Source organism: Protopterus annectens, chromosome 10.part0 (genome assembly GCF_019279795.1).
Source record: "Protopterus annectens isolate FY-2018-M chromosome 10.part0, PAN1.0, whole genome shotgun sequence".
Classification (NCBI taxonomy): domain Eukaryota; kingdom Metazoa; phylum Chordata; order Ceratodontiformes; family Protopteridae; genus Protopterus; species Protopterus annectens.
This window is the reverse complement of record NC_056744.1, coordinates 1,442,810,483-1,442,838,231: the sequence shown is the minus strand read 5'-3', so window position 1 is coordinate 1,442,838,231 and position 27,749 is coordinate 1,442,810,483. Positions and strand designations below refer to the sequence as shown.

General features: G+C 37.5%; 1 protein-coding gene across 1 annotated transcript in view; it reads right to left on the bottom strand.

Annotated features, from left to right (window-relative positions):
• The window catches only part of LOC122814297, a 780,122-nt gene that overhangs the window by 439,481 nt on the left and 312,892 nt on the right, over positions 1–27,749 (bottom strand). The window contains exons 37-39 of the mRNA XM_044086885.1: positions 12,800–13,060; positions 11,903–12,163; positions 5,306–5,566 (exon numbers count right to left, since the gene is read on the bottom strand). Coding sequence (XP_043942820.1) covers positions 5,306–5,566; positions 11,903–12,163; positions 12,800–13,060 — 783 coding nt within the window. The remainder of the gene's footprint in view (positions 1–5,305; positions 5,567–11,902; positions 12,164–12,799; positions 13,061–27,749) is intronic.

Genomic DNA, 27,749 nt, shown 5'->3' with positions numbered 1-27,749 from the left:
TTATCTCTGGTTTTAGTCAGGTTTCTGTTAGAAGAACTTATGTCAGGTGAGTATTGCATAAGGCATGCATGGAATTCCTGCATTTTATTTGATAAGCTTCAAATATTCATATTTAACAGGAACAGATGTGTTCCCTTTGTGGATGTCTTTTTAAGTAAGTGTGGTTTCAGTGTGGGGGAGCTTTGATAGATTTTGGCCCTGGATTTGGGTGTATATCAGTACTACATTTAGGGTGAGATGTTAAATGTAATAGAAAGCATGTCCTTTTTCTAATAATGCTACTTTTATCATTTTGTGAGGGGGGGGTGGTATCTTGTACTTTTCACCGTTTAAGGTGGTATTATTGTATGCAGCTAGTTAAGAAGTGCTTAGGGGCTATGTGTGTTCTTGCAGGATTGGAGTTGTTGGGATATGTGTGGGGGCTGGTAGGAGAATATGTGCTGTTAGGTAAGTGTTTATGGCAGGATGTAAGGCATGCAGATAGGCTGAGTAGAATGAGAGTTAATAGAGATTCAGTGAACATATTAGAATTGGTGGTGAGGGTGACTAGAGCAGGTTCTCTATGTCAGTGATGGAATTATTACAGTAGTTATGTTAGTAATATTTTAAGCTAGTATGAGACAGTGAATGATGAGTGTTGTGATGGGTGAGTCGTAGTTTATAGGGTTAGGGAGTTTGTTTAGAGGGTGTGGTAGATCTTGGATAGAGGGAGAGAGGTAAGGATATGCAAATGTGTTTTTGATGTACAGGTAGTGAGCACTGAGTAATTGTGGCAGGAGATTTGTTATTCTAGTTGGAGGAGTGAAGAAGAGTTTATCATAGCATGTGGTTTGTGGGGAGTATGTGGGTGTGGTTTTGAGAATATAAATCTAATTGTAGTGGTGGTGGGAGGGAATTGGGGGTAGGTTAGTGAAAAGGAGCCGGGAGCACCAAGCAAGCAGCTGCCAGTACATAGAAAACTATCTGTTGGTTTGAAGAGTACAGCCAATTGGGAAGTAAAGACTGTTATCTCTAGATTTTTTTTGTGTGAAAAAGCCTATACAGTGGTGCAAAAAATGAAAGTCTTAATGCCCAGTAGTTTGGGGGCTTGCTTATATAGATTTCACTATGTATGCAGTATTTAGGTCTACTGTTAGAATTTTGTTTGGATCATGTTATTTACTTTGTACTATGGCAGAGATTATGATCCTCTTATGTTTAAATTACTGTTTATTAAGTGGCAGCTTGTGAGGGCAGTCTTGCATCTGTTGGGTTTGGCATAATGGTTAAGGTGCTTACCTTACAGACACAAGGTGCAGGCTTTGATTCTTATATGGGGTAATTGGCTAGGCTTAAAATGGCCCACAAAGGCAGTTAGCCTAGTACTAATCTATGAACCTATCAATCTATATCCCAGTTAAGTGTGCATGCCACGCATCAAATTGCAGTTATTCAACCTTTCACATAGGATCTATTCCCCATTGGCCCTTTTTTCAATTATAAAGGAATTCCCAATACTATTCTAGCATGTCCAAAGGTCAGTTGTCAATCTCCTCTCCGGTCCAGCTGGTGAATCTGGGAATCTTGAGGCAATGTTACAACTGCCTCATGTACAGAGACAACCCTCTCCTCCTCCCAACAAATTCCAACACATGTGAGAGATGCAACCATATAGCCAAACTGGAGGCTAAGCTCTCTCAACTCAGTACTGGTGTAACCAGTCAGAAGGAGAAGGAAACCACACTCACTACAATTCCAGTCTCACATAGACCTACCACAACAGCAAACCAAACACATAAACACACAAAAACATACTAGGAGGCTCTAAATAAAAATCTGCCTAAGCAGCAGAGACCTCCAAAGCAGACACCCAAGCAACCGCTACCCCAAAACAAAACACGTGCAACACATATCTCACAAAGCCAGTGTGCCGAACAGTCACAGCCCTTAAGGCTAAGCAACACACCTGATCCACTTGTAATAGGCGACTCTATCGTCAGGCACACTGACGTCCTGCTCACCAGGCTGAACAAGGAGAAGGTCACGGTGAGCTGCCTGTCGGGCGCTAGGATCTGCCACATAACACAAGCACTCAGGTCACTCCAAGGCAAGTACAAATATGATCAGGCATTGTCCATGCAGGTGTGAATGACCTGAGACGTACCTCCCTGGACTATATGAAAAGAGACATAGAGGAGCTCTCTGAGCATGTAGCCCAGGCCGGTAGGACCCTGACCTTGAGTAGCATCTTACCCTCACCAAGAATGATGCCACAATATGAAGACAAGATGATCAATTTCAACAATTGGCTTAAGTATTGGTGTCATTCAAAGGGGATCTAATGCCTGTCAGCCTGGGATGACATGCTTGACAAGCCATGATGCTTCGCTAGGGACAGCTTGCACCTGTCACCCCTGGGCTTTCGGATATTGGCAAAGGCTCTTGCTACCCCCATAGTGCCTTTTTAGGCAAGGCTCAAAAGACAAACCCACCTCCATAGGTATCACAAGGGATAAGAAACTAAGAGTAATGTTACTCAACGCCAGAAGTCTAAACCTTAAGATGCACGCACTCGAAACTCTCCTTAGCATGGAGAACATCGATATCTGTGCAGTAACAGAAACCTGATTCAAGGGTCCCGAGAGCACCCCAGCACTACCAGGTTATACCTCATACCATGCTTTTTTGGCCCCAAAACTTGGATCAAACCACAAAAGGAAGGGGAGTATCAATATTCATCAACTATACCCACACCTCCAGGTTGGTGGCACAGCACGAAGCATCAGAGACTATCCATGTGCAACTAACAGTGGGTAAAACTGCCTTCCAGTTTATAGCCTGCTACAGACCACCCTCCCAAACCCAGGAACCCCACTCGGCCTTCCTGAGAACACTGAAAAATATGAAGGTCTCTCCAAACACCATTATATTGGGCGACTTCAACTACCCAACATAGACTGGGAGCATTACTCTAGCTCCAACACCCTAGCCCAAAGGTTTCTAGAATTTATAAACTCAAATGCTATGGAACAACTTGTTACCACTCCCACAAGAGGGGAAAACATACTGGACCTGATCATCACCAACATGGGGACTCTATGCTCCAGACCAGAAGTGTATCCCTCACTGGTAAGATCAAACCACAAACTAATCTCACTGGATATTCACATCCCGACCCCACCCCCTGCCCAGAAAACCACAGTGAAAAACGTCTCTAAAGCAAATTTCACACTACTCAAAACCAAGGTGGAATCCTTCAAAGCCCCCGGGCCTGTGGAAAATACGGCCCAGACCGCAGAATCCTTTATAAACACATTCTATGAACACCTTCAGGAATGCATGGATCATACAATCCCAAATAAAACCAAGACCCAATCCTACAAAGGCAGACATCCTGTCTGGTGGACCCCATCCATAAACAAACTATACAATAGAAGGAGGAAGCTACTACATGATAGAGCAAAATCCCAAAAAGGGAGGCATCTCTGATCAGTATTAGCAAAAAACTACGGGCACTCATAAAATCGTCTAAGGCCAGCTTTGAGAGAAAAATTGCACAGGACACTAAGGATAATCACAAGGCTTTCTTTAATTATGTTAGGAACCTGGGTGGGAATTCCCAGATATGCTCAGAATTAGTCCAAAATGACAAAAAATACTCCGAACCCACAGACATTACCAACATCCTAGCTGACAGGTTCAGCGCAAATTCCCCCCCCTCCCCACCCAAAGGGCAAATGTCTATCCCAGCAGAGTGATGTCACTCTGACATCTCAGATGCTCAGGTAAGAGCCGCCCTCTCCAAAGCAAAAAACACAGCATCAGTGGGACCAGACGGTGTCCCGGGCTGCGTCCTACATAAACTCCAAGAAGAGCTAAACCCAAACATAAAACTACTGTTCAATCTCAGCCTTACTACAGGATATGTACCCAAAGAGTGGCGTACAGCAACAGTGGTCCCTCTCCACAAAGGTGGTGCCTCAATGGATCCTGGAAACTATCGCCCCATAAGCCTGACTAGCTTGGTCTGCAAAGCTATGGAAAGGATCATCATGGACCTCATAAATAAAGATATTGGGGACCTATAGACACTGGATCCTACCCAGTTCGGCTTTGTTAAGGGAAGATCCTGCCTCTTAAACCTGGTCGATTTCTTTGAAAGAGGTATGCTCTCTCTCTCTCTCTCTATATATATATATATATATATATATATATACCAGACACATGAGGAGCAAAATTCAAAACATCAGGAATGTGTAAAGAAGTGGGCAAACACCTCTTAAAAATATGTTTTAAATAATTTTCCCTCCTAAGTCAATTTATTTTGCAATTACTTCTACTTCTGTGATATGAGCTGTCAGATGCATAAGTGCCACCATTCTGTCATGATTTCCATGGCACAATGGTATTTTTGTAACAGTACCTGTTATCACAGTGACAGTGGGGTTCCCAGTACTGTTTAAACCTTCTCCTGTTGCTATCACTGTGATGGTATAATTATCTCCACAGTGCAGATTTTGCAAGATGCAAGATGAAGCCGTAGTTTCACAAGTCTTTATGTTCCCATCAGTGCCTTGTGCTGTCAGTTTGTATACTAGCGAGGCATTCTCTGCCTCCCAGGACACTGTAACACTGGAGTCGTTATAATTCATAACAGCTGAAATTTGTTGCAGTGGACAGGGAGCTGTGGAAAATAACAGAGAGAAGGTCAGTTGTCTGTGAATTTGGCTTATCAATGTACATAGAACAGAGCAAAGAAAAAAAAGAAATAATTTCTTTGCAAACGACTCATTTAAAATTTTCCTAACATCTGACACATTTTATTTTGATGACATATAGGACCTTTTCATTTGATGTTTTCATTGTCTATACCTGTAAACCAATTATATTTCTTACTATGATAAAAATGTATTCATAACTGCACTGTTTCAGGGGAAACCAAGTCAAATCTATAACACTGTTTCTATTGTTTGCTGTTTCTTTTATTACGCTCTTTCAAATACATAATTTCTGCCTTGGTTTCTCAATTGTTTCTTTTGGTATCACTTCAGACTTCACAGTTTGATCTTTTGTGACCCATCTCTGTGTCTTTACCTTCAGTTACCTTTTCTGCACTGAAGTTTCAAAAAAAGCTATCATCTGTCATCATTTATGACCTGATTATTTTATTTGCTCCCCCAATACCCCAGTGATTGTAGTGAATATATTACTGAGAGCGTTCAAAGCCCTGAATGTTTCAAAACTTGACATTAATGAGATATGACATCTCAGTCAAGGGAGTCTCATAAAACAATTTCTATAAAACAAAGGAGTTTTATAACAGTACCTGTTGTCACAGTGACAGTGGGGTTCCCGGTGCTGTTTAAACCTTCTTCTGTTGCTATCACTGTGATGGTATAATTATCTCCACAGTGCAGATTCTGTAAAATGCAAGATGAAGCCATAGTTTCACAAGTCTTTATGTCGCCATCAGTGCCTTGTGCTGTCACTTTGTATACTAGTGATGCCTCCTCTGCAACCCAGGACACTGTAGCACTGGAGTTGTCATAATTCATAACAGCTGAAATCTGTTGCAATGGACAGGGAGCTGTGGAAAATAGAGTGAAGGTTAGATGTCTGTGAATTTACCTAACAATGTACACAGTACAGAGCAAAGAAAACAGTTTTTTAATATATGACACGTTTAATATTTAAACATCTGAGATATTTAATGTTTGTGACATACAGGATTTTCTCATTTGAGACTTTTAGTTTATGTAACTGTAGAACAAATACATTTCTCACTTTGATTAAAATCTATTCTGAACTGAATAGTTTTTGGAAAAGAAGGGCCATGTCAGTGAAACAGAATTTTGACAGTTTTTGTCCCCCTCCTCTTTCACCTTCATGTATGTGGCCTGTGCCTTGTCTTCTTCACAATTATTTTGGTAACTGTTCTTACTACTCTGATCTTTTGTGATTCAGATTTAGGTATCCCTCCAACTTCTGGCCTATCTTGTTTCAGAACTTATTCAAAGCTACCAAGTACAGTAGTTGACTCTTGAGTTGGTAGCCCGTTTACTATCTGCCATTATTTATGAGTGGATTATTTTCTCTTCTCCCCTCCTCTTGATACAGCCACATATATTCTTCATCTGACTGTTTACCTGCCACTCATGTTTGTACCTTTACAGTGTTGGCCATCACAGCTAAGCTTGTAAAGAACTACTGCTATGTTACAAAGCCTCTGGTGATGGAACCTTCACCGTTTCATCATCTGAACTTTGGAACAAACTACCATGTGAAGTATCCTCCACAGCTACTTACTCACTGTGCATGAGAGAAACTCAAACCTTTCCTGATGCAAAGCTTAAGGTTGGTTTCAGTGGTGAGCGTCTGCTGGCCAGATGGCACATTTAGCCTGGTCAGGTTCATCACAAAAAATGCCATATGGAGCCAGCATAAGACATTACCACCTGCAAGGTGATGGGTAAGGTTTGTATATGATGGCAGTTAAGTGGCTTCAGTAGTATGGACTAAAGCTGTAAATTGGCTCTTAGGACCTGGAATGTTGTCTCACTGCTGGGGAAGGAGCTGGTGCTGATGAAGCAAGTTAATAATTCTCCAAATAGATTTAGTTGGTTTTGGGTCTACACTGTTGTTTTATCAACTAGGACATTGACAAAGTTGTTTCTATTTGGTTACATTTATGCAACCATAGTTTTAGCATATATAACTAACATAGGTGTGGGGGCAATTCTTTCTATGTTGTAGAATATGAGGGGGCAGAACACCTCATATAGATACATGTAGGTTGTATTTTGTATATTGTATTTGTGGTGTGTGCCATTCATCAAGTATAAGCCATCTGCCATTTCCTTAAGGTGCCTATGCATAGATTAATTTCCTGAGTTTGTGGTGCTGTTCCTAATATAGTGCCTTACCAACAGATAGTGATTTTATTTAGTAGGGTGCAATAGATTGTGTTTTGCTGGATATTGTAGAAAATGAAAATGTGTATAATCTTTGTGTGCATGTGTACTTAAATTGGCAGTTAGAAGTAGTCATTTTAATGTAGGCTTGGTACTTTTGGAAGAGTCATAATGAATTCCTTTTGAACTCACAGCAGATTCTATATTTATAAAAGTCTTATGAACTGAAGACTGAAACAGATTTGTACCTTTAGACTTCTGCAATCAGATCCGATTGGATATGGCCAAAATTCTACCAAACTTACAGTATAGTAATTTGTTAGCAGTTGTGCACATTATAAACTTCTCTCTAAAGTCTGGGAATTTTCCTGGAGATATGTAATTCTGTTCATGTAATTTCCTCAGCCAAAGAAGGACATCAGAACAATGCTGACTTTTACAGACCTATCTTACCACTACCACTATCGCCTCTAACCAAAATCCTAGAAAAAGCAGCAGCAATGCAATTTAAGGATCACTTAGATGCAAATGGACTACTAAAAGAGCAACACAATAGTTTTAGGATGGGTAACAGCACAGCGACTGCCTTCTTTTCATTAGTCAACACTAAATTTAGAGCAACAGACACAGGAGAACTGACAAGGTAGTGTCTGTGGACCTAGGTAAAGCAGCTGATTCCTTGACCATTCAAAACTTCCATACAAAGTATTGCTTTTTGGCTTAAAACCTATATTAGCATGGCTTACGAAGTAATTACAGACCAGAACATTTTGGTTAGTGTCCCAGAGGCACCTCTTCCAAACATGTTCAGGTAGCCTAAAGCCACCCTATGGGTCAGTCCTTGAAGGAAGGTCACTGACCAGAACACTGAGCTTAAGCTTCTCTGCCTCTGTATCACTAGTAACCCTCCAGCAATCCTTAACCACTGTCACTGAATCACTTTCATAAGCCTTCCACTACACTTTCCATTCTGGGACTCAAGCTTGGGAACACCTTTTCATCATCAGTTACAAAACTATAAGCTACAGTTTCTTTTAGGGGGAAATTTGTTTCCATACTTCAGAACAAAGCATTATGGAAATCTGTAGAAGCAGTTGTATATATTTTCCTTAAAATCACTGTATTATAGTGTTTGTGTAATGCACATTTATCCTACCAATGGACAATCTGATAAGTGGTTATAAATAAAATATTTAGATGACAGAGTAGATGTAGTTCATTATTATACTATGTACACCATTGAGTGTTTATTATCACTCTGTCTCACTCACAAAAAAAAAGGAAACTTCACATGCACTGTACACACAAACATAATTCTGGAGATTAATATAATCTTAACTATACTACTATAACGATACCATAAAATTACAGAAACATTACAAAAATAAAATGTATGGCAAAACAATAATAAAAAATGAGCCACAAGAAAGCCTAATTCATAAAAACCTATGTAAACTGTATAAAGCCATTTTCTATAAACTACATGGTTACTGAATCCATCAAATGAATGGGAAAGAGTAAGAAAAACTATAAACAAATTAAAAAAAGAACAGATAAATAGAATATGTGATGTTTACATTGCTAATATATATATATATAATACCCTGTGCTGTAGAATTAACATCTTATAACATGGTAAAGCCATTTCTTGTTTACTCAACCCAAACTGCAAGACATTTCATTTTTCATATATCTAGAAATCCATATACATATACAGTGTATTAAACAGTTATGTATTCACCTTAAAGACAAATATGCATGTGTGTGATTCCTTTTTTAATCACTTAGAAAAATAAATGTATTTCGTTTCTGATAAAGAGTTCTCTTATCAAATATTAACAAATATGTCCCAATACTCCTTGTGGTGGCTATTACCTAAATGAGTATTAAACTGTCCACCTCTTAAATGAGTGTACCTGTGGACTGGGTTCACTCTAGGTGACATGGTTGGACACCTTGCCTGTGTGGAATGAGAAAGACAGTATGTTATTACAAAAGGAATCTGCAAAGATCAGCATCCATCTTTGGAAATGGGAGTTAGTAGTTTTAGTGCTGCGTATGCCTGTTACTTAGGGCTTGTTCTAATGAGTCTTTCGCAGGCAGACCCACTCGGTACATATGCACCAACTGTGCCTTTAGTGATCTGTGTGGATTGCGGTTTAATCAGCAGAATGACAAAAATACTGCATGACACATCTTATCCTAGAGAGCAGGACCCTCAAATGAGCCCCAAACAGCACTGCAAGGGGGTGGCAATGTTCAGTATAAATGGGCTTAATCATTTTACTGATGTCTGCATATAAGTTGTAGGAGGCTGAGAATGATTGCAGAATGTTCTTAGAGGAAACTTTCTTACAGGAACCTATAGTCAGGCAGAAATTGATTACTCTGAATATATGCTACCAAGCAGCACCCAAAATGACGGGAGTGGGCAGTAGCAACAGGTACCAAAGAAATTGAGCATTTGATTTATTTAAGGGGAAATGGATGTGATGATGCTATGCATAACCAGAAACAGATAACCACAATATGACAAGTTAAGTAAAGAATGACAAGTTGACAAAGCAAGCTAATGTATTTAAATCTGTCTGACAACTGATTTTACAAAAGCACTCCAAGCCTATTTGTTCTTCATCTGCAAAGTCACCCAGATTACTTCCAGAGACATTGGCACCTTATGTAATCACACCAATTTTTCTTTGCTGGCTTTATAAGCCCTTGCCATCTACATCTATACCCAGTTCCACAAATTAAAATGGCAGCAGTTGCCAACTTTCATAGTTTAGACATAATGAGCTACAAATGAGTGATGCATGGAACTCAGGAGTCAGTACTGACTGCAGTATTAATAAGAATCTAAAGAATCACAGCCCATTTGAAAGGTCTCCCTTTCAAAGGTCCAGAGTTTAGAGTTCAGAATGGACCTTTGACCATAGATTGGAGGATTCTGCATGCTCTTTCTGTATCTACAACAGGTTTTTGCAAGTGTTAGGGGTTTCTAGTACCTATCAAAAATATGCTGTTTGATTAGCTGCATTCAATTATCTATATACTGTTTTTACCCTTGTCTTTGTCGTCCAAGTCATGATTGAAAAAAAGTCCATAAAGCAGCTCGACTGGCACATGATCAATTAAACTAGAAAAAGTAAAGAAAAGGCTGTAAAAGCAGGATACTGTTTATTCACACAGGCATCTAATAGAAGGAATCACTTGGCAATAATATTTAGACACAGTTATCTACCATAAAGAAACAGCTGCAGAACTTAAGTTTTCCTGGCTAAAATGTTGTAAAACCAAAGTGTTAGCTGTTCCCAGTGACACCCAGCATTGAGAATCAGCAGTATTTTAAATGGCTCTTGTAGGTCAGTTTAATGACACACTGGCTATAGTGAAGGTAAACATTTACCAGAAAAGTTACTTGAATATGAATCTGTGAAAGATGCTTATGTGAAACATCTATATATATATATATATATATATATATATATATATATATATATATATATATATATGTGTGTGTGTTTGTGTGTGTGTGTATATATATATATATATATATATATATATATATATATATATATATATATATATATATATAGATAAGTACACACACACACACACACACACATATATATATATATATATATATATATATATATATATATATATATATATATATATATCTGACTCTATAAACTAGGCACAGTTGAGGGGAATGGTGTAAACCCATCTATATATGGGGTGAGCAGTGTCCTCCACAAAAAATGGCAATTGAAAACTTATTTTCAGTGTCATTATTTTGTGTGTGAACATTAAGCTTTACAAAAGTGAGATTCAGAGACATACATACTTTTTTTTATTTACTAGCCTATAGTCCAAGCTGGTTAATTAACATGAGTTCTGAATGCTAGACTTTCCAGCTGAAAGCTCACAGTGTTTAAAACACGACATGACTTGAGATGGAGTGCCTTAGTCAAGGTATCCAGCCCCAACGACTGGTGCCAGGCTTAAATGCGCCATTACTGATCAGCGGTATAACAGGTCGTTAATGATGTGCAGTTCCTGTGTAGTGATTAAAGACTGAGACTCTGGTTCACTGACGGTGTAATTCCTGTGTTGTGATTAAAGACTGAGACTGCGGTTCACTGACAGTGTCTTATTCTGAGACACAGACATCTCAGAGTTAATATATATATATATATATATATATATATATATATATATATATATATATATATATATACACACTTATATAGAGCTATTTCTAATAATCGAAAGACCTCTTACCCAAAGATGACTTTACAGAAACGACAACACAGAATTGTTAATTTACCAAATGATCACACTGCCAAATCGGTGTTGTCACCTCGATAAAATTGTATTCGGGTAAGTGGTCTTTTGATTATTAGAAGTAGACCCATATATATAAATACATATTTATGTATCACACCTCTCAACCTCTTACTGCAAAAAACCTGGGCAAAGTCTAATATAATGGGGGGACAAAGGCCTAAAAATATGGGCAGAGTTTAAATATTGCTCTAATAAACTTAGAAAGTTGCTAGAATAACAGGATTTGTGTTGGCATGCACTTCCTGAAGAATATGAGGTCTGAAACTCAAATGTATATCTTTATTTAGTGACTTCATTCCTCAGACTATCCCAGAGACTTGCCAGAAGACTACAGAATTTATGAGAAACAGACCAAAAATGTTGTTGTATCTTTCGGCTTTTCCCAGTTAGGGGTTGCCACAGCGGAACTCCGGTCCACTAATGATTGGCAGTATATAAGTACTAGACATGTGAGGAGTAATATCCCCAATATCAGGGATGTGGAAAGGGGTGGGCAGACACCCCTGAAAATATGCTTTAAATTCTTTTCCTGCTAAGGCAATTTATTTTGCAGCTACTCCCACTCTTGTGTGATATGAGCTGTCAGTTGCATAAGTGACCCCATCTTGTCATGGAGCCTCACAGAATGATTTCTATAGCACAATGGAGTTTTATAACAATACCTGTTGTCACAGTGACAGTGGGATTCTCAGTGCTGTTTAAACCTTCTTCTGTTGCTATCACTGTGATGGTATAATTATCTCCACAGTGCAGATTTTGTAAAATGCAAGATGAAGCCATAGTTTCACAAGTCTTTATGTCACCATCAGTGCCTTGTGCTGTCACTTTGTATACTAGTGAGGGATCCTCTGCCTCCCAGGACACTGTAGCACTGGAGTTGTCATAATTCATAACAGCTGAAATCTGTTGGAGTGGACAGGGAGCTGTAGAAAATAGAATGAAGGTCAGTTGTTTGTGAATTCACTTAATCAATACACATAGTACAGAGCAAAGAAAACACAATTTTTTTTACAGATGACACATTTAAAATTTTCCTAACATCTGACACATTTTATTTTTATGACATATAGGACCTTCTCATTTGAAGTTTTCATTGTCTATACTTTTAAATCAAATATATTTCTTACTTTGATAGAAATATATTCATAACTGCATTGTTTATGGGGAAACCCTGTCAAATCGATAACACTGAGTTTCTTTTGTTTACTGTTCCTTTCAGGACTCTGTTCCTAATACATTGCCTGTGCCTTGGTTTCACATTTATTTCTTTTGGTACCAATTGTTACACCACAGTTTGATCTTTTGTGACTCATCTCGATGTCTTTGTCTTTAGAGCTATCTTTAATGCATAGAATTTTCAAAAAGCCACGATCTGTCATCATTTATGACCTGCGTATTCTCTTTGTTTCCTGCGCACTCCTGTGATTGTACTGAATGTATTACTGAGACTAATCAAAGCTCTTAATGTTTCAAAATTTGACATTAATGAGATACAACATCTCAGTCAAGGGAGTCTCATAAAACAATTTTTATACAACAATGGAGTTTTATAACAATACCTGTTGTCACAGTGACAGTGGGGTTCCCGGTGCTGTTTAAACCTTCTCCTGTTGCTATCACTGTGATGGTATAATTATCTCCACAGTTCAGATTCTGCAAGATGCAAGATGAAGCCATAGTTTCACAAGTCTTTATGTCACCATCAGTGCCTTGTGCTGTCACTTTGTATTCTAGTAAGGCATCCTCTGCAACCCAGGACACTGTAGCACTGGAGTCGTCATAATTCATAACAGCTGAAATCTGTTGCAGTGGACAGGGAGCTGTAGAAAATAACAGAATGAAGGTTAGATGTGTGTAAATTTAGTTAATCAATGTACACAGAACAGAGTAAAGAAAACACACTCATCTAACGTATGACAACTTTAATATTTTCTCAATGTCTGAAGCATTAAATGCTTGTGACATACAGGATTTTTTCTTTTGATATTTTTAGATTGCATACCTGCAGAACAAATTCATTTCTCACTTTCATTAAAATATGTTCTGAACTGAAGAGTCTATGGAAAAGCAGGTGCATGTCTCTGAGACTGAAGTTTGAGAATTTGTTGTCCCTTTCCTCTTTCACCTTCATGTATGTGGCCTATGCCTTGTCTTCTTCACAATTATTTTGGTAACTGTTCTTACTACACTGATCTTTTGTGATTCAGATTCAGGTATCCCTCTAACTTCTGGCCTATCTTGTTTCAGAACTTATTCAAAGTTACCAAGTACAGTAGTTGACTCTGAGTTGGTATCCTGTTTTCTATCTGCCATTATTTATGACTGGATTATTTTCTCTTCTCCCCTCCCCTTGATACAGCCACATATATTCTTCATTTGACTGTTTACCTGCCACTCATGTTTGTACCTTTACAGTGTTGGCCATCACAGCTAAGCTTGTAAAGAACTACTGCTATGTTATAAAGCCTTTGGTGTTGGAACCTTCACCGTTTCATCATTTGAACTTTGGAACAAACTACCATAGGAAGCATCCTCCACAGCTACTTACTCACTGTGCATGAGAGAAACTCAAATCTTTCCTTCATGCATGTAGCCACACATCCCTACCTGCAAACATTACATTTCTGATTAAAGGCTCAGTAGGTACATCAGGCAAAAAAAATAAAAAATAAAAAATCTGGATAGCTAATTATTGTGATATTTGCAATATCTTTTAGCATAACCCCTTTAGTATTGTGGGATACTACCACTTAGAAACACAAGTTTAAAAAGTTTTTTTTCTTCAAAGCAATGAAAATAACATAGGATATAAGCATAAAAAATGATGTTTTGTCAGGCTTTGACAATGACAAATTATTAAAAAGTAGAGTGATATAAAAATATCATACCAGGTCTGTAGTTATACAATAAGTTGTGTTTGGTTAATCTTTGACAATAACTGATTATTAAGACGAAAAGTGGTATAAAATAGATAAAATCCAGGGCCTCTAATTATGTAATATTCTTTATTAAGAATTCAGAATCAGAAAGGAAGGGTTTACATACATTAAGTATGCCTTAGCACTTCCTCAGAATTCAGAATTAGAAAGGAAGGGTTTACATACATTAAGTATGCATTAGCACTTCCTCAGAATTCAGAATCAGAAAGGAAGGATTTACATACATTAAGTATGTCTTAGCATTTCCTCAGAATTCAGAATTAGAAAGGAAGGGTTTATACACATTAATTATGCCTTAGCACTTCCTCAGAATACAGAAAAGGAAGGGTTTACATACATTAAGTATGCCTTAGCACCTCCTCAGAATTCAAAAAAGGAAGGGTTTACACACATTAATATGCCTTAGCACTTCCTCAGAATTCAGAATCAGGAAGGAAGGGTTTACATACATTAAGTATGCATTAGCACTTCCTCAGAATTCAGAATCAGAAAGGAAGGATTTACATACATTAAGTATGTCTTAGCATTTCCTCAGAATTCAGAATTAGAAAGGAAGGGTTTATACACATTAATTATGCCTTAGCACTTCCTCAGAATACAGAAAAGGAAGGGTTTACATATATTAAGTATGCCTTAGCACTTCCTCAGAATTCAGAATCAGGAAGGAAGGGCTTACATACATTGTGTATGCCTTAGCACTTCCTCAGAATTCAGAATCAGAAAGGAAGGGTTTACATGCATTAAGTATGCCTTAGCACTTCCTTAGAATTCAGAATCAGGAAGGAAGGGTTAACATACATTAAGTATGCCTTAGCACATCCTCAGAATTCAGAATCAGGAAGGAAGGGCTTACATACATTGCGTATGCCTTAGCACTTCCTCAGAATTTAGAATCAGAAAGGAAGGGTTTACATGCATTAAGTATGCCTTAGCACTTCCTTAGAATTCAGAATCAGGAAGGAAGGGTTAACATACATTAAGTATGCCTTAGCACATCCTCAGAATTCAGAATCAGAAAGGAAGGGTTTACATACATTAAGTATGCCTTAGCACTTTCTCAGACTTCAGAATCAGAAAGGAAGGGTTTACATACATTAAGAATGCCTTAATACTACCTCAGAATTCAGAATCAGAAAGGAAGGGTTTACATAATTAAGTATGCCTTAGCACTTCCTCAGAATTCAAAAAAGGAAGGGTTTACATGCATTAAGTATGCCTCAGCACTTCCTCAGAATTCAGAACAGGAAGAAATTGTTTGCATATGTTAAATATTCCTTAGCAATTCTTCAGAATTTAGAATCAGAAAGGAAGGGTTTACATACATTAAGTTTGCCTTAACACTTCCTCAGAATTCAGAATCAGGAAGGAAGGGTTTAAATTCATTAATTATGCCACAGTAATTACTCAGAAATCATAATCAGGAATGGAGGGTTTATACCTTAGAACTTCCTCAGTCTCAGACAGGAAATAGGATGGTAGCTGCCATGGCAGGCTAGGTGATATCAGTTTTAAAAAGTCTTCCCTCAACTGCATGAAGTAGGAGGTATTTGGGTCTTCTACAGATTATTCTAGGGTGAGGTAGGATGGGTTTGCATGGTTAAGGGAAATGATACAGAGGTCCATGAAAGAAAATATATCCATTAATTTGAAAACTAAACATAACTAATTTTAAAATAAAATTATTTGGATGGAGTTATTCCTTCTAGTGAAAGCTGATAGTACAAACTGAATTTTTCAGCTGAGTATCTTAGCTGTTGTCCTATATTGCCTGCCAAAATGCATTTAGTAATTAATATCAGCTAGCACTTGTCAGTATTTTTGTGTGCAGCTTACAAGACAGACATTTTCAAGATCCTTCATGAACATAACAGCTGATTCTTTAATACTCACAAAACAAGTTTTTGATTTTGCCATTCAAACATCACATTTCTGGCAACCCACAAACAGCTTTACTACTCTTCTTTAAAAACAAAATGACATTAGAATTCTCCAACAAACTTGAAAATTATTAAAATTTCAAGCAAAAAGGGCCATTCCCAATAGCTCCATGGGATATTAAAATGTTGCTATTTTATACCACCTCAGCTTCAGACAAATGATTGCTGTTGTGGACTGATCTGCACAAAAGCAGGATCACTTGATTACTCAGTCTGACCTTCCATATCAAATGAGTATCGCATTTCAATGAATACCTTCACACTGCCTGCTGCACATACCTGGGAAATGTAGAGATTTTTGCAGAATGTCCAGATTTTTGCCTCTTATTTTTGGTTTATTTCTAATAAAATTGTTGTTCTCTGGCAAATCATTGGGAAATTATTGAGGATTAAAGCCAGAAAATAATGACAGACATTTGAGTTTCAGACTTCATACCCTTCAGAAAATTTATGTTAATGCAAAACCTATTATTCTATCAACTTTCTAAATTTGAAAGAGCAAAATTTAAACATTGACCCTATTTTTGATCCTCCCCCATTATTTATGGCATTGTTCAGACTTCTTGCTCTAAGAGGTTGAAGGGTATGCTGTAGGAACTCCCTACACAACCCCAAAATGTATCATATCGTACATTACCCTGCAGTCTTTCTTTCTGTAAATCTGCAGTCTGACTTGAATGCTAATGGAGCATTTCATCTACTCATCCCAATGTGTAGTTACATAAAACTGATGTTAAAACAAGAGATCCCATCACTCTGATTCCTTATTGACATGCGGACTACTAAGTCTGGACATTCAATTTTATTTCTGGTTTACTTATTTTACAATTAGTATGCTTATCCCTGTAACATGCAGTTTTGAAGTCATTTACTAGGCTTCCACTGCCTTTTAACACATGAAGATCTACACACTGCTTAACAAAAAACAGAGCCACTTTATACAATTACTGACTATTTAAATTACAACATGAAATGAGGAGTAGACTGAGAAGAGAAAGGTAAGACTTTAAATGCCTTTAGCTATAAAGTGCTATGTGCAATGCTGCTGCATAAAGGGCAGTGTTGTCTTTAATCAATTTGCTTAAAACACTGAAAATAAACAACAAAAAGCTCAACAGAGCACACCAACCAATAGAAAAACACTCAAATTTAGTCTCAGTATACAAATGGAAATGCACCTGCCTTCACCCAACCTAATCAAAGGGTTTTTTTCCTCTGGTTCTCAAGCTCTACAACTCTCATAGTTATCCCTACCTTCAAGCTTAATGAATTTGTTAACTATGCATGATATTGAATGTATTTATGAGTAACTATTCTACATAAATTATCTTTAATATTAATCAGTTGTATCTAAATTGTATAATGCATCTTGAAGGTTTTCTCCTCCGGCTTCCACTGAAAATGGGCCAGTTTGGTCCAGTGGACTTCCCCGGTAATCAAACTGCAAATAAATTAAAAAAATAAATAAATATATGTTGTTGTTGTATCTTTCGGCTTTTCCCAGTTAGGGGTCACCACAGCAGAACTCCGGTCCGCTAATGATTGGCAGTAGATTTTTACGTACCGAGTTGCCAGCTCTGATGCACAACCTTCAACGAAGGTATGCCCATTCACGCATGTCTCCACACAGAAGACGCTTTAGCTGAAAATCGAACAGGACAATGTCATACTGTGAAGTGACAATATATATATATATATATATATATATATATATATGAGAACTGAATTTGAGTGAATGTTACATTGTTTAACATCTGTAGTGCTGTTTGTTTCATTGTCCCTTTAATTATTCTGTACACTTTGAAGTAGTATGGTGTAAGACTTTTTGGAATCCCACCCACAGTCATAGTTGCATCTCTAGTATCAGTGATGTTATGGACTGATGATGTAATTGTTACTGAAGGAAGAGGGTAAATTGAAAGAAATCATAATTTAAAGGGGCCGCCTGTAATTTTGTGACCCTTTTATTTTATATTTATAAATCAGTATTTTCTGGCAGGTAGGTAGTCATTCTACTTGCTTTCACTAACATTTCCTTTAATGACATTAGTCTTCCTTATTGACTCACCAACTGTTACTGTTTGAAGAGAGTGTCCAAAGAGAATCCAGCTGAGTTTTGATCAGAATACAGAGTATATATATTGAATTTGCATACGCCTCACTTACAGTAAAAAGTGAAACCATGTCTAGTGTAGAATTTATTAGAACAGTTATAAATGTAATTTATTTTTATCCATTTCTTTTCTTCTCTGTTGTTTATCTGCAAACAGAGTGTTGTTCTCATGGCTTAGAGATGTGTGACTTTTGTTTTTTTTTGAATATAAAAGAACAGGGAAATGTCTTTTGAAGTGTGCTGGATACCTTTTCTGCTTCATTTTGGTCTCCTTGCTGTTTGCCATTGTGAATATAAAAAACTGAAATAACAGAAGTTGTCGTTTGAACTGTAATTGCTAATGGACTTAACGGTTTACATATCACTAAGCCATACCTGCATTATGTGCAAGAAGAAGAAACAAACTTGGTTGCAGATTTGGTTGCATATTGTGAATGTATTTTGTTGTTATAGTAAGAAAAAAAAATAGTCTGGTTACTCGTTTTACTCCAGGCCAGCAACAGAATGAAGATGTCATGTGATGAGCATTGTGAAATGAGGGAAGATATTTGCATATAACTGTGCGCTATGCTATGCTATGATATAGATGCTATCTTGACTTGTCTATGTAGTGTATTTGTATGGGAAAGATATCTACTTGAAGGTTATTTATTAATTTAGTGAACTTGTGATAGGGATATTACTTGTACAGCAACTATAGACAGGAAGAGTAGGTATCTTGAGCTTAGGTTTTTCTGTAAGCATCCTATTTTTATTTCTTTTTATTTCTGTGTGTGTGTCCAACATTTATTAACTTTAAAGCTCTTGTGGCTGACTTCTGTTGTTTTATATAAAAATTGTTTGCATTTTATTTGTCTATGAACAGGTTAGTCAGTATTTGCACTGTTGGCTAACAAGCTGTGTAGCACATCTTCCAAATCATTTGACTGCCTAGGCCTATTGCCACTAAAACAGATATGAATTAGTGTGTTTGCATTTACTTTAATCTAAGAACAACAAGTAACTGGGGTGTCTTCGGCCCTAATCCAGGGTTGTGGCAGTACTTTTACATCAGGAAGAAGGTTCTGGAGGACAGGAGAATTATACCAGCATTTCCTGGAAATTGTGTGTGTGCATGCACGCACATATATGTTTTTGTGTGTGTGTGTGTGTGTGTGTGTGTGTGTGTGTGTGTGTGTGTGTGTGTGTGTGTGTGTGTGTGTGTGTGTGTGTGTGTGTGTGTGTGTGTGTGTGTGTGTGAAAATAATTTGTATGAAAGACAGTTACTGTATATAAAATGGCACCCAAAGATACTGGTTCACAAAAAGAGTGGTGAGGCAGAGGACTTTGATGCTTGGGCATGTGCAGTCAAGTCTGGTTGTGGAGATTGAAAACCAGTGCCAAGGACAGAAGTGCATGTTACATTTATACTGTTGGGGTAGGTTGTAGTTTATGAATTAGAGACTTCTGTGCACTTTCTTGCTATTATTTTCACGCTTGGTTAGCATTGTTGGGATTCAGGCCCATTGGTTGCTAGCTATCCTGCTATCTGTGTGTCACACTGGGGGCAGTGGTTTCATCCCCCTTTCTTAGTAAGTCCTAGAGTGTTAAGGCTACTCTTTTAAGTCTTACAATATTTCCCTATGAAATCTGTTTGTATATGTTAAAAGTATATGTGGTTAACAAGGTTTGGAAGGTTAGTGGAGTCAGCATGAGAATTAAATCTAAATAGATGCCGCTCTGTTGGTAAAATTATTTAATTTAAACCATGGTGACTCCTGCTGGCTATGTAACCACAATTAATATCATGTTATATTATTTAGAAAAATGTATAAATACATGGAACATTATGAATTAATGTTTGCTTGTCATCAAGCCGCATTAAAATACAGGATTAAATGATGATGGACATCATTATCCCTCTTTGCACATCAATTTGAAGAGACACATCAGTGTTAACTTAGAGTGTAAAATGGAATTCAAACCAATAATGTTAACAAAACTGTAACAGCCTAGGCCATACAGTATTGAGCTTTCTAGAATAGATTAATTCAGTTTATGTTTATGCCTGTTCTAAAAATACCAGCTGTCATTTTATGAACTGTGCTAGTTGTTACCAAGACCCCACAAGACAGGACACATACCACAGATACTGAGTAGCTAGCATATTTGAAAGAATAAGTATATGAGACTAATGAGGATTAACGTAGTAAAGCAACACAGACCAATGAAGCTTACTAAACACAAACTGACTTTTCTTGTCTGAATCTTGTAGCAGACTTCATCAAGGATATTAAACTTTCCCTTGAAACATGCTGTGATCCAAACCTGGAACAAACTCCATATATGTCCACTTCATCTGGACTGCTCATGTCAAGACTATTGCTGAGACATTTTCCAAGATGTGCCTTACATCACAAATATTACAGTTGCTCTGTCATTTGCAATTAATATAGACAGGACTTTCCCTTGTTCAAATACTATATGTCTGGTACTCTACCATCATGTACAGGTTTATAGGTTCATAGGTATATACTACTAGGCTAACGACCATTGGGACCTTTAAAAGTCTAGACAAGCATCCCAAATGTAACCGGAAGGTTTATGTGATGGCCATTCTAAGTCTAGCAAAGCTTTCAAAATGCTTTGTGCATGTTTATATGCCTTAGAGGTTGTTTTGGGGGGATACGTATAAGCTAGGGCAAGATTTACAGGCTGTCTCTGTCCATTACAGGCATAGGTGTAGACCTGGGGGATATTTTCAATGTCCCATTCACTGATCCATGTTTCTCTTGAATAGGGTTATGGAAGAGCTCTGCTTCATATGGATGGGAAGGGGAGTTCTCTGAGAAATATATCTGTCCCTCAAATATGTCCTGTTTATGTTGCAAGCAAAGTTTAAATCCCTAGATCATGTAATTCTAATGCTATTCATTTTGCAAATATGACCAAGGTCCATTAGAGTGGATCTAAGCATGCCTTGTATGCCATGCTTTGGTTAGTCTGTAAGTATTGACCTCCTTTGTGCAGTCTGTGAGTATTGATCCCCCTTGGGCAGCCCATGAGTAGTGAACCCCTTTAGGCAGCTCAAGAGGACTAATCCCTTTTAGTCACTCAGTGAGCACTTCACCTCTTTGTTACTGTCCTTAATTTTCTGCCAAATTGTATTCTCTGTCAAACTTTTTACAATTCATGTAAATGATACATTGGTCTTGTCTTATTTAATTAATCGCCATTTCATTGCCACATTTGTAACTTACCATTTAAATTTCTGCATGCATTTGCATGTTAATTTAACAGGAAGTCTAGAAATATCAGATACAACTGTTCTGCTGATTTCTTACTTTTATATTCATTAAACTTTTTTTCCATGCCCAGCACTATAACTCCATACTAGGACATTTGTCAAATACACAATACAACATTAACTCATACATAATTTGCCTGATATTTTACTGGCTGTCTGACAGAACCCATAATGTTAAAGTCAGGGGTGTTTGCTTGCAAACAGAAAAGTATCACCTGTGGTATCTCACAGGGTTCTGTCCTGGGCCCCCACCTCTTTGGTATATACTTCTTTGGCATGAAAGCTAGACTATGGCTAGCCAAGTTTTCTAATGTTTGCAAACTGGGGAGCAATTATGAAATATCATTTTGATACTCCAATTATTTGACAAAAACTAGGCCAAACAAATGCCAGGTGTATTACTCATGGCCTCCTCCTCAATGCCAAGGAATGCAGTATAGTTTCCTTTTGAAAATCTAGCACAAGCTCCACTTATTAAAATAGATAAAGTTACACTTAAAACTTGACCCACTCAGCAGGGACTTGGGTACCAATAATGAGAACAGAGTCTCCTTTTGCCAACATGTTTCTGTGGTGAGTAGAAAATCCTTCTACCTTACACAAGGTCCAAAGAAGTTACAGTCCCTCAGCACCCTTAGCTACTGTAATAGACTCAAAGTCCTGTCCCACTATCCAGTGTCATATAGACAGGGGTGATCTCTGCTTAGCCTTCTGTGTTGTGAATAACCTAGCACTCTTTGAACACCTTTACCTAAATAAAACCAGTGGTAAAGCAAGCACCCACTCCAGGATCCTAAACCTATACTGCAATTTCAACAATCAACAATACCAAATGGAGTGACAGGTACCCAACCCAACATATTCCCCATTTTTTGAATAGGCTGTCCTTGCTTATCAAGTAGATATGTGGGGAATATCTGTTTAATGGGGGCATTGTCTGCCATAAATACTGAATTACATGGTTTCTTGGCCAAAAGCTTAGTAAAATCCTATGAACTCTAGAATGTTTTTTATCTGCAACTAGGTTTTCTCTGTTTATTTGTGTCACTATCATGCATATCGTTGCCTGCTACATTCTGTGATGTCATATACGCTGTTCACTGTTTTTATCTGACGACTGTGTGCTAAATGTATATGCCTTAACAATTCACTGTTTTATCTGATGACTGTGTGCTAAATGTATATGCCTAAACAATTCACTGTTTTATCTGAATACTGTGTGCTAAATGTATATGCCTTAACAATATATTTGCTGTATGTTGTTCACTGCACTAGCTGATCAGAATGTAGTGAAACCTGTATGCTTAACAATGTAACTGTTGTATGTTGTTCACGGTAATTATGGGTCACTGTGTACCTAAGTATGTATGTATGTATGTATGTATGCTTTAACAGTGTAACTGTTGTATGTTGTTCACGATAATTATGGGTCACTGTGTACTTAAGTATGTATGTATGTATGTAGGCTTTAATAATGTAACTGTTGTATGTTGTTCACAATAATTATGGGTCACTGTGTACTAAAGTATGTATGTATGTTTTAACAGGGTAACTGTTGTATGTTGTTCACGGTAATTATGGGTCACTGTGTACTTAAGTATGTATGTATATATGTATGCTTTAACAGTGTAACTGTTGTATGTTGTTCATGGTAATTATGGGTCACTGTGTACTTTATGTATGTATGTATGCTTTAACAGTGTAACTGTTGTATGTTGCTCACGGTAATTATGGGTCACTATGTACTTAAGTATGTATGTATGTATGTATGCTTTAACAGTGTAACTGTTGTATGTTGTTCATGGTAATTATGGGTCACTGTGTACTTAAGTATGTATGTATGTATGCTTTAACAGGGTAACTGTTGTATGTTGTTCATGGTAATTATGGGTCACTGTGTACTTAAGTATGTATGTATGTAGGCTTTAACAGTGTAACTGTTGTATGTTGTTCACGATAATTATGGGTCACTGTGTACTAAAGTATGTATGTATGCTTTAACAGGGTAACTGTTGTATGTTGTTCATGGTAATTATGGGTCACTGTGTACTTAAGTATGTATGTATGTAGGCTTTAACAGTGTAACTGTTGTATGTTGTTCACGATAATTATGGGTCACTGTGTACTAAAGTATGTATGTATGCTTTAACAGGGTAACTGTTGTATGTTGTTCACGGTAATTATGGGTCACTGTGTACTTAAGTAAGTATGTATGTATGTATGCTTTAACAGTGTAACTGTTGTATGTTGTTCATGGTAATTATGGGTCACTGTGTACTTAAGTATGCATGTATGTATGTATGCTTTAACAGTGTAACTGTTGTATGTTGTTAACAGTAATTATGCGTCACTATGTACTTAAGTATGTATGTATGTATGCTTTAACAGTGTTGCTGTTGTATGTTGTTCATGGTAGTTATGGGTCACTGTGTACTTTATGTATGTATGTATTCTTTAACAGTGTAACTGTTGTATGTTGTTCATGGTAATTATGGGTTACTATGTACTTAAGTAGGTATGTATGTATGCTTTAACAGTGTAACTGTTGTATGTTGTTCACCTTAATTATGGATCATTGTGCACTTAAGTATGTATGTATGTATGTATGCTTTAACAATGTAACTGTTGTATGTTGTTCACGGTAATTATAGATCACTGTGTACTTAAGTTTGTATGTATGCATGCTTTAACAGTGTAACTATTTTATGTTGTTCACGGTAATTATGGGTCACTGTGTACTTAAGTATTATGTATGTATGCTTTAACAGTGTAACTGTTGTATGTTCATGGTAACTATGGGTCACTGTGTACTTAAGTATATATGTATGTATGCTTTAACAGTGTAACTGCTGCTTGGTGTTTACTGTGATAGTTGATCACTAGGAAATGAAACATATGCTTTTTCAGGGTAACTGCTTTATTCTGTTCACTGTAACCTGTCTACATTGGAAATTAATGTGTGAGTGTGTGTGTGAGTGTGTGTGAGTGTGTGTGTGTGTGTGTGTGTGTGTGTGTGTGTGTGTGTGTGTGTGTGTGTGTGTGTGTGTGTGAGTGTGTGTGTGAGTGTGTGAGTGTGTGTGTGAGTGTGTGTATGTGAAGCAGTTTATTGAAAAGTATAGTTAATTTTGGGCAATAACCACTGAAGGTAGTGAAACCTTGAGGGAATGGTGAAAAAGGGATCTGAGGATTTAGTCCAAATACTCTGCTTGGTGGGCTGTTCATAAGTCTGTGTGGATTGAGTACCTGGGTGACAATAAACATTTCCTGCATAGTTTTGAGGCCAAGATGTACTTAACGAGTTGTTTATTAATTCATACTTGTGTGCTTTTTTTATACTAGTGGTGTGGCATGATACACCATACCCCTGGCGGCCATAAGATTTTATATTTAGATAAATGTTTGTAGGTAGAGGAGTAGATCCAAGGAGCACATCCACTCCCCACCATGTGTCACAGTTGGTTCGTAGTGGTGAAATTCGAATTCCCATGACTGTCCATCTGTCCGTCACCAATTGGACTTCATAGTGGTGAGAGTTAAACAATCATCTGGATGTCATGGACTGGCCTTCACAATTCTTACAACATCTTGTTTCCCCTTTTTATCTGTTCTCACCCCACTCTTTTTTTTACTTTTGCTGTCACTTAACTGTACTACCTACCCCAACTTATTTGTTCCAGCTTTTACCCATTCCCTGTATAAGAGAGTGTTTTGCATTCCACTGAAAATGGCCATTGCAAACAGTGTCACTGTAATTTGTTGAGCTGTTTGAGCAAACACTGAAATATTCAGCATTAGGTGGTTATTATTGCAGTAGCCTTAGCTACATGGGTTATATCCTACCTCAGAATTAACAGTCAGCTTCCAAAGTTTATGGACACCTTCCATGTCCCTAGACTATCAACAACTTGATTTAGCAGGAAGCAAATCAGTGGTCTGATAGCCAAACCTTTCTTAACTTTCTTGCTGTCAAAGAGCATTACCCTTGCTGGCTTTTAAGGATCAATGGTCAGCTATTGTTTCTCCATAGCTGGACAGATAAGTTCCCCTCAGGGAAAAAAAAAACTTCCACATTTAATTTTATTACCAAAACAGTACTTTCAAAAAAATTATTATTATTATTATTATTATTAGGATCTAATTTTTTTGGCTGTTACATCACATTTGTTTCAGTTAAAAAGTGTGCTATGTTTTCTTGTTTTTAGTGTAAACATCTACTTTTGCCAAGTTTACTTTAATTTCTCTTGACAATAATTTTCAAAATTATTTTTAAGGGGTGGGAAGAGTACATTTTATGTTCAGCACTGCGTAATTTGGGTGAAGACACTACTGTCTTGATAGCTATCTTCCAGAGACTGCTGCTGGCCTCAGTGCCCACATTCTAGGGTTTTTTCCAGCTCTGCCATGAAGAACTTACCAGTTCTTTCATTCTTCCTTCCTTTAGAAAAAAAAAAAATGAAGGCACCTTTTGTCACTTCAGCGGGCTGCTTCCTTGCCACAGCCATAGATGGGTCACCCTGCAGAGATCACTTCAGGTTCCTCAGAGCACTCATCTTTGTCTTTGGGTTTCTCTGGTTTAGTTTCTTCAGCCAACATGGACCAGGGGATTAGACAAGTCCTCTGTGGCTATTGGAGTGTTCTTTGCGGTCATGGTAGAACCACTGTTGCATGTCTTGAAGGAAGAAGCAGGGAAGCCTTCTCTGCCTATCTGAACTAATATGCTCCTGACATGAGTCAGTCTGCCTACATGGATAATCTTGTAAAAATAAGGCAAACAAACATTTATCGTCTGTCTCTGTTGCTCTAGATAGGGAAGATTTATTGAGCTTAGCTTGGGGCTTAGTTCAGGCTCTTAGCCCTTCTCATTCTGGATCTATTGGTAAGAGGAAAATTAATTCTTCAGTTTCTTAAGATTCCCCTTTGTGATGAACAATGAATACAGTGAGCAATGAATCTGAATGAATAAATTCAATTATTTCACCTCAGGCAACAGATTTTGATTCTGAGGCGAGTACTTCTGATTTTTTCTCTTGGGAGAATTTTCCTTTTCTGAAACAATATCTAGGATGAATTTTATTTCTAATCTGTAATCTGAACCTGCAATGATTTCCTTGTTGACTTCTTCTACAGCTAAACGTTTGGTAAATGCTGAACCCTCCTAATGTTTCAAGGAGGAGAACGCTTTTGTTAGATTCAGAAAAGAATGTATGCCTCTCCCACTCTTATTTTTGAATTCTTGTCAGGTTTAAATGTTAAAAGTGTTTTTCTTGCTTTTCTGAAAATAAGAGGAATATTACTACTTCTTTTGAGGGTAAATCTTTTTCAAACATTCTTATTTCTTCTGTTTCTTAAGTAAGTGTTGCCTTTCATAGCAGCAGCTACAGCGTCTGTGATGAGATTTCCACGGGTACACTCTCAACATTTGCCTCAAGGTGTAAAATGTGGAAATTTGAAATTTAACTGTGATAAGATTGTCTTTGGACCATCTGCTGCTGAGGGCCTGGAGAAATGTGACGAGAGAGGGGAACTGATTCAAGGAGTGACTCGGATAGTTCATTCTTCTTTCTTGCACTTTGTTAACAGTTTCATCCTTATTTCAGGATCCATTATAAAAAGAAAAATAAACCGATTCCATAATCGTCAGTCAAGGAGATGTACAAAAACAATAGTAAGGAGGCACTAGATGGAAGAGTGAGCCTCCCAGAAACAAGGACAGTCCAACAAGTCTGAATGAGTATCATCAGCTTGGACTCTCCCTTACCACCCTGGCAATCCTTTAATTCTTCCACAAAAACAGATAATCTCAGACAAAAGGGTGCTGAGAGTTAATCATCAGGGGCACACATAGTAGTGGTAGTCCATACATCCTTTTTGGGGGATTCCACCCCATTTGTTAGATCAAACTTCTTTGTTTCCACCTGTTATTCATTATCTGCTGATAAAAGATCCTGCCCCTCTGTCTCTGGCAGGGAAAGGTTTTAATTCAAGAATGTTCCTGCTACCAAAGAAAAAAGCTTCATGGAGACTAGTCCTAGATCTTTCTTTTCTCAAACAGTTTTTGAAAGTTCCAAATTTCAACATACTATAATTGAACAATTTGTTACCTCTTATTCCCCTTTTCAAGTTTTTGATCACTCTAGATATAAAGGATGCTTATCATTTCATTCCAACAGCCACAGACTTCACTTTGTTTAATTTTTCTTTCTCTGGATTGCACTTAAAGTTCTCTGCATTCCC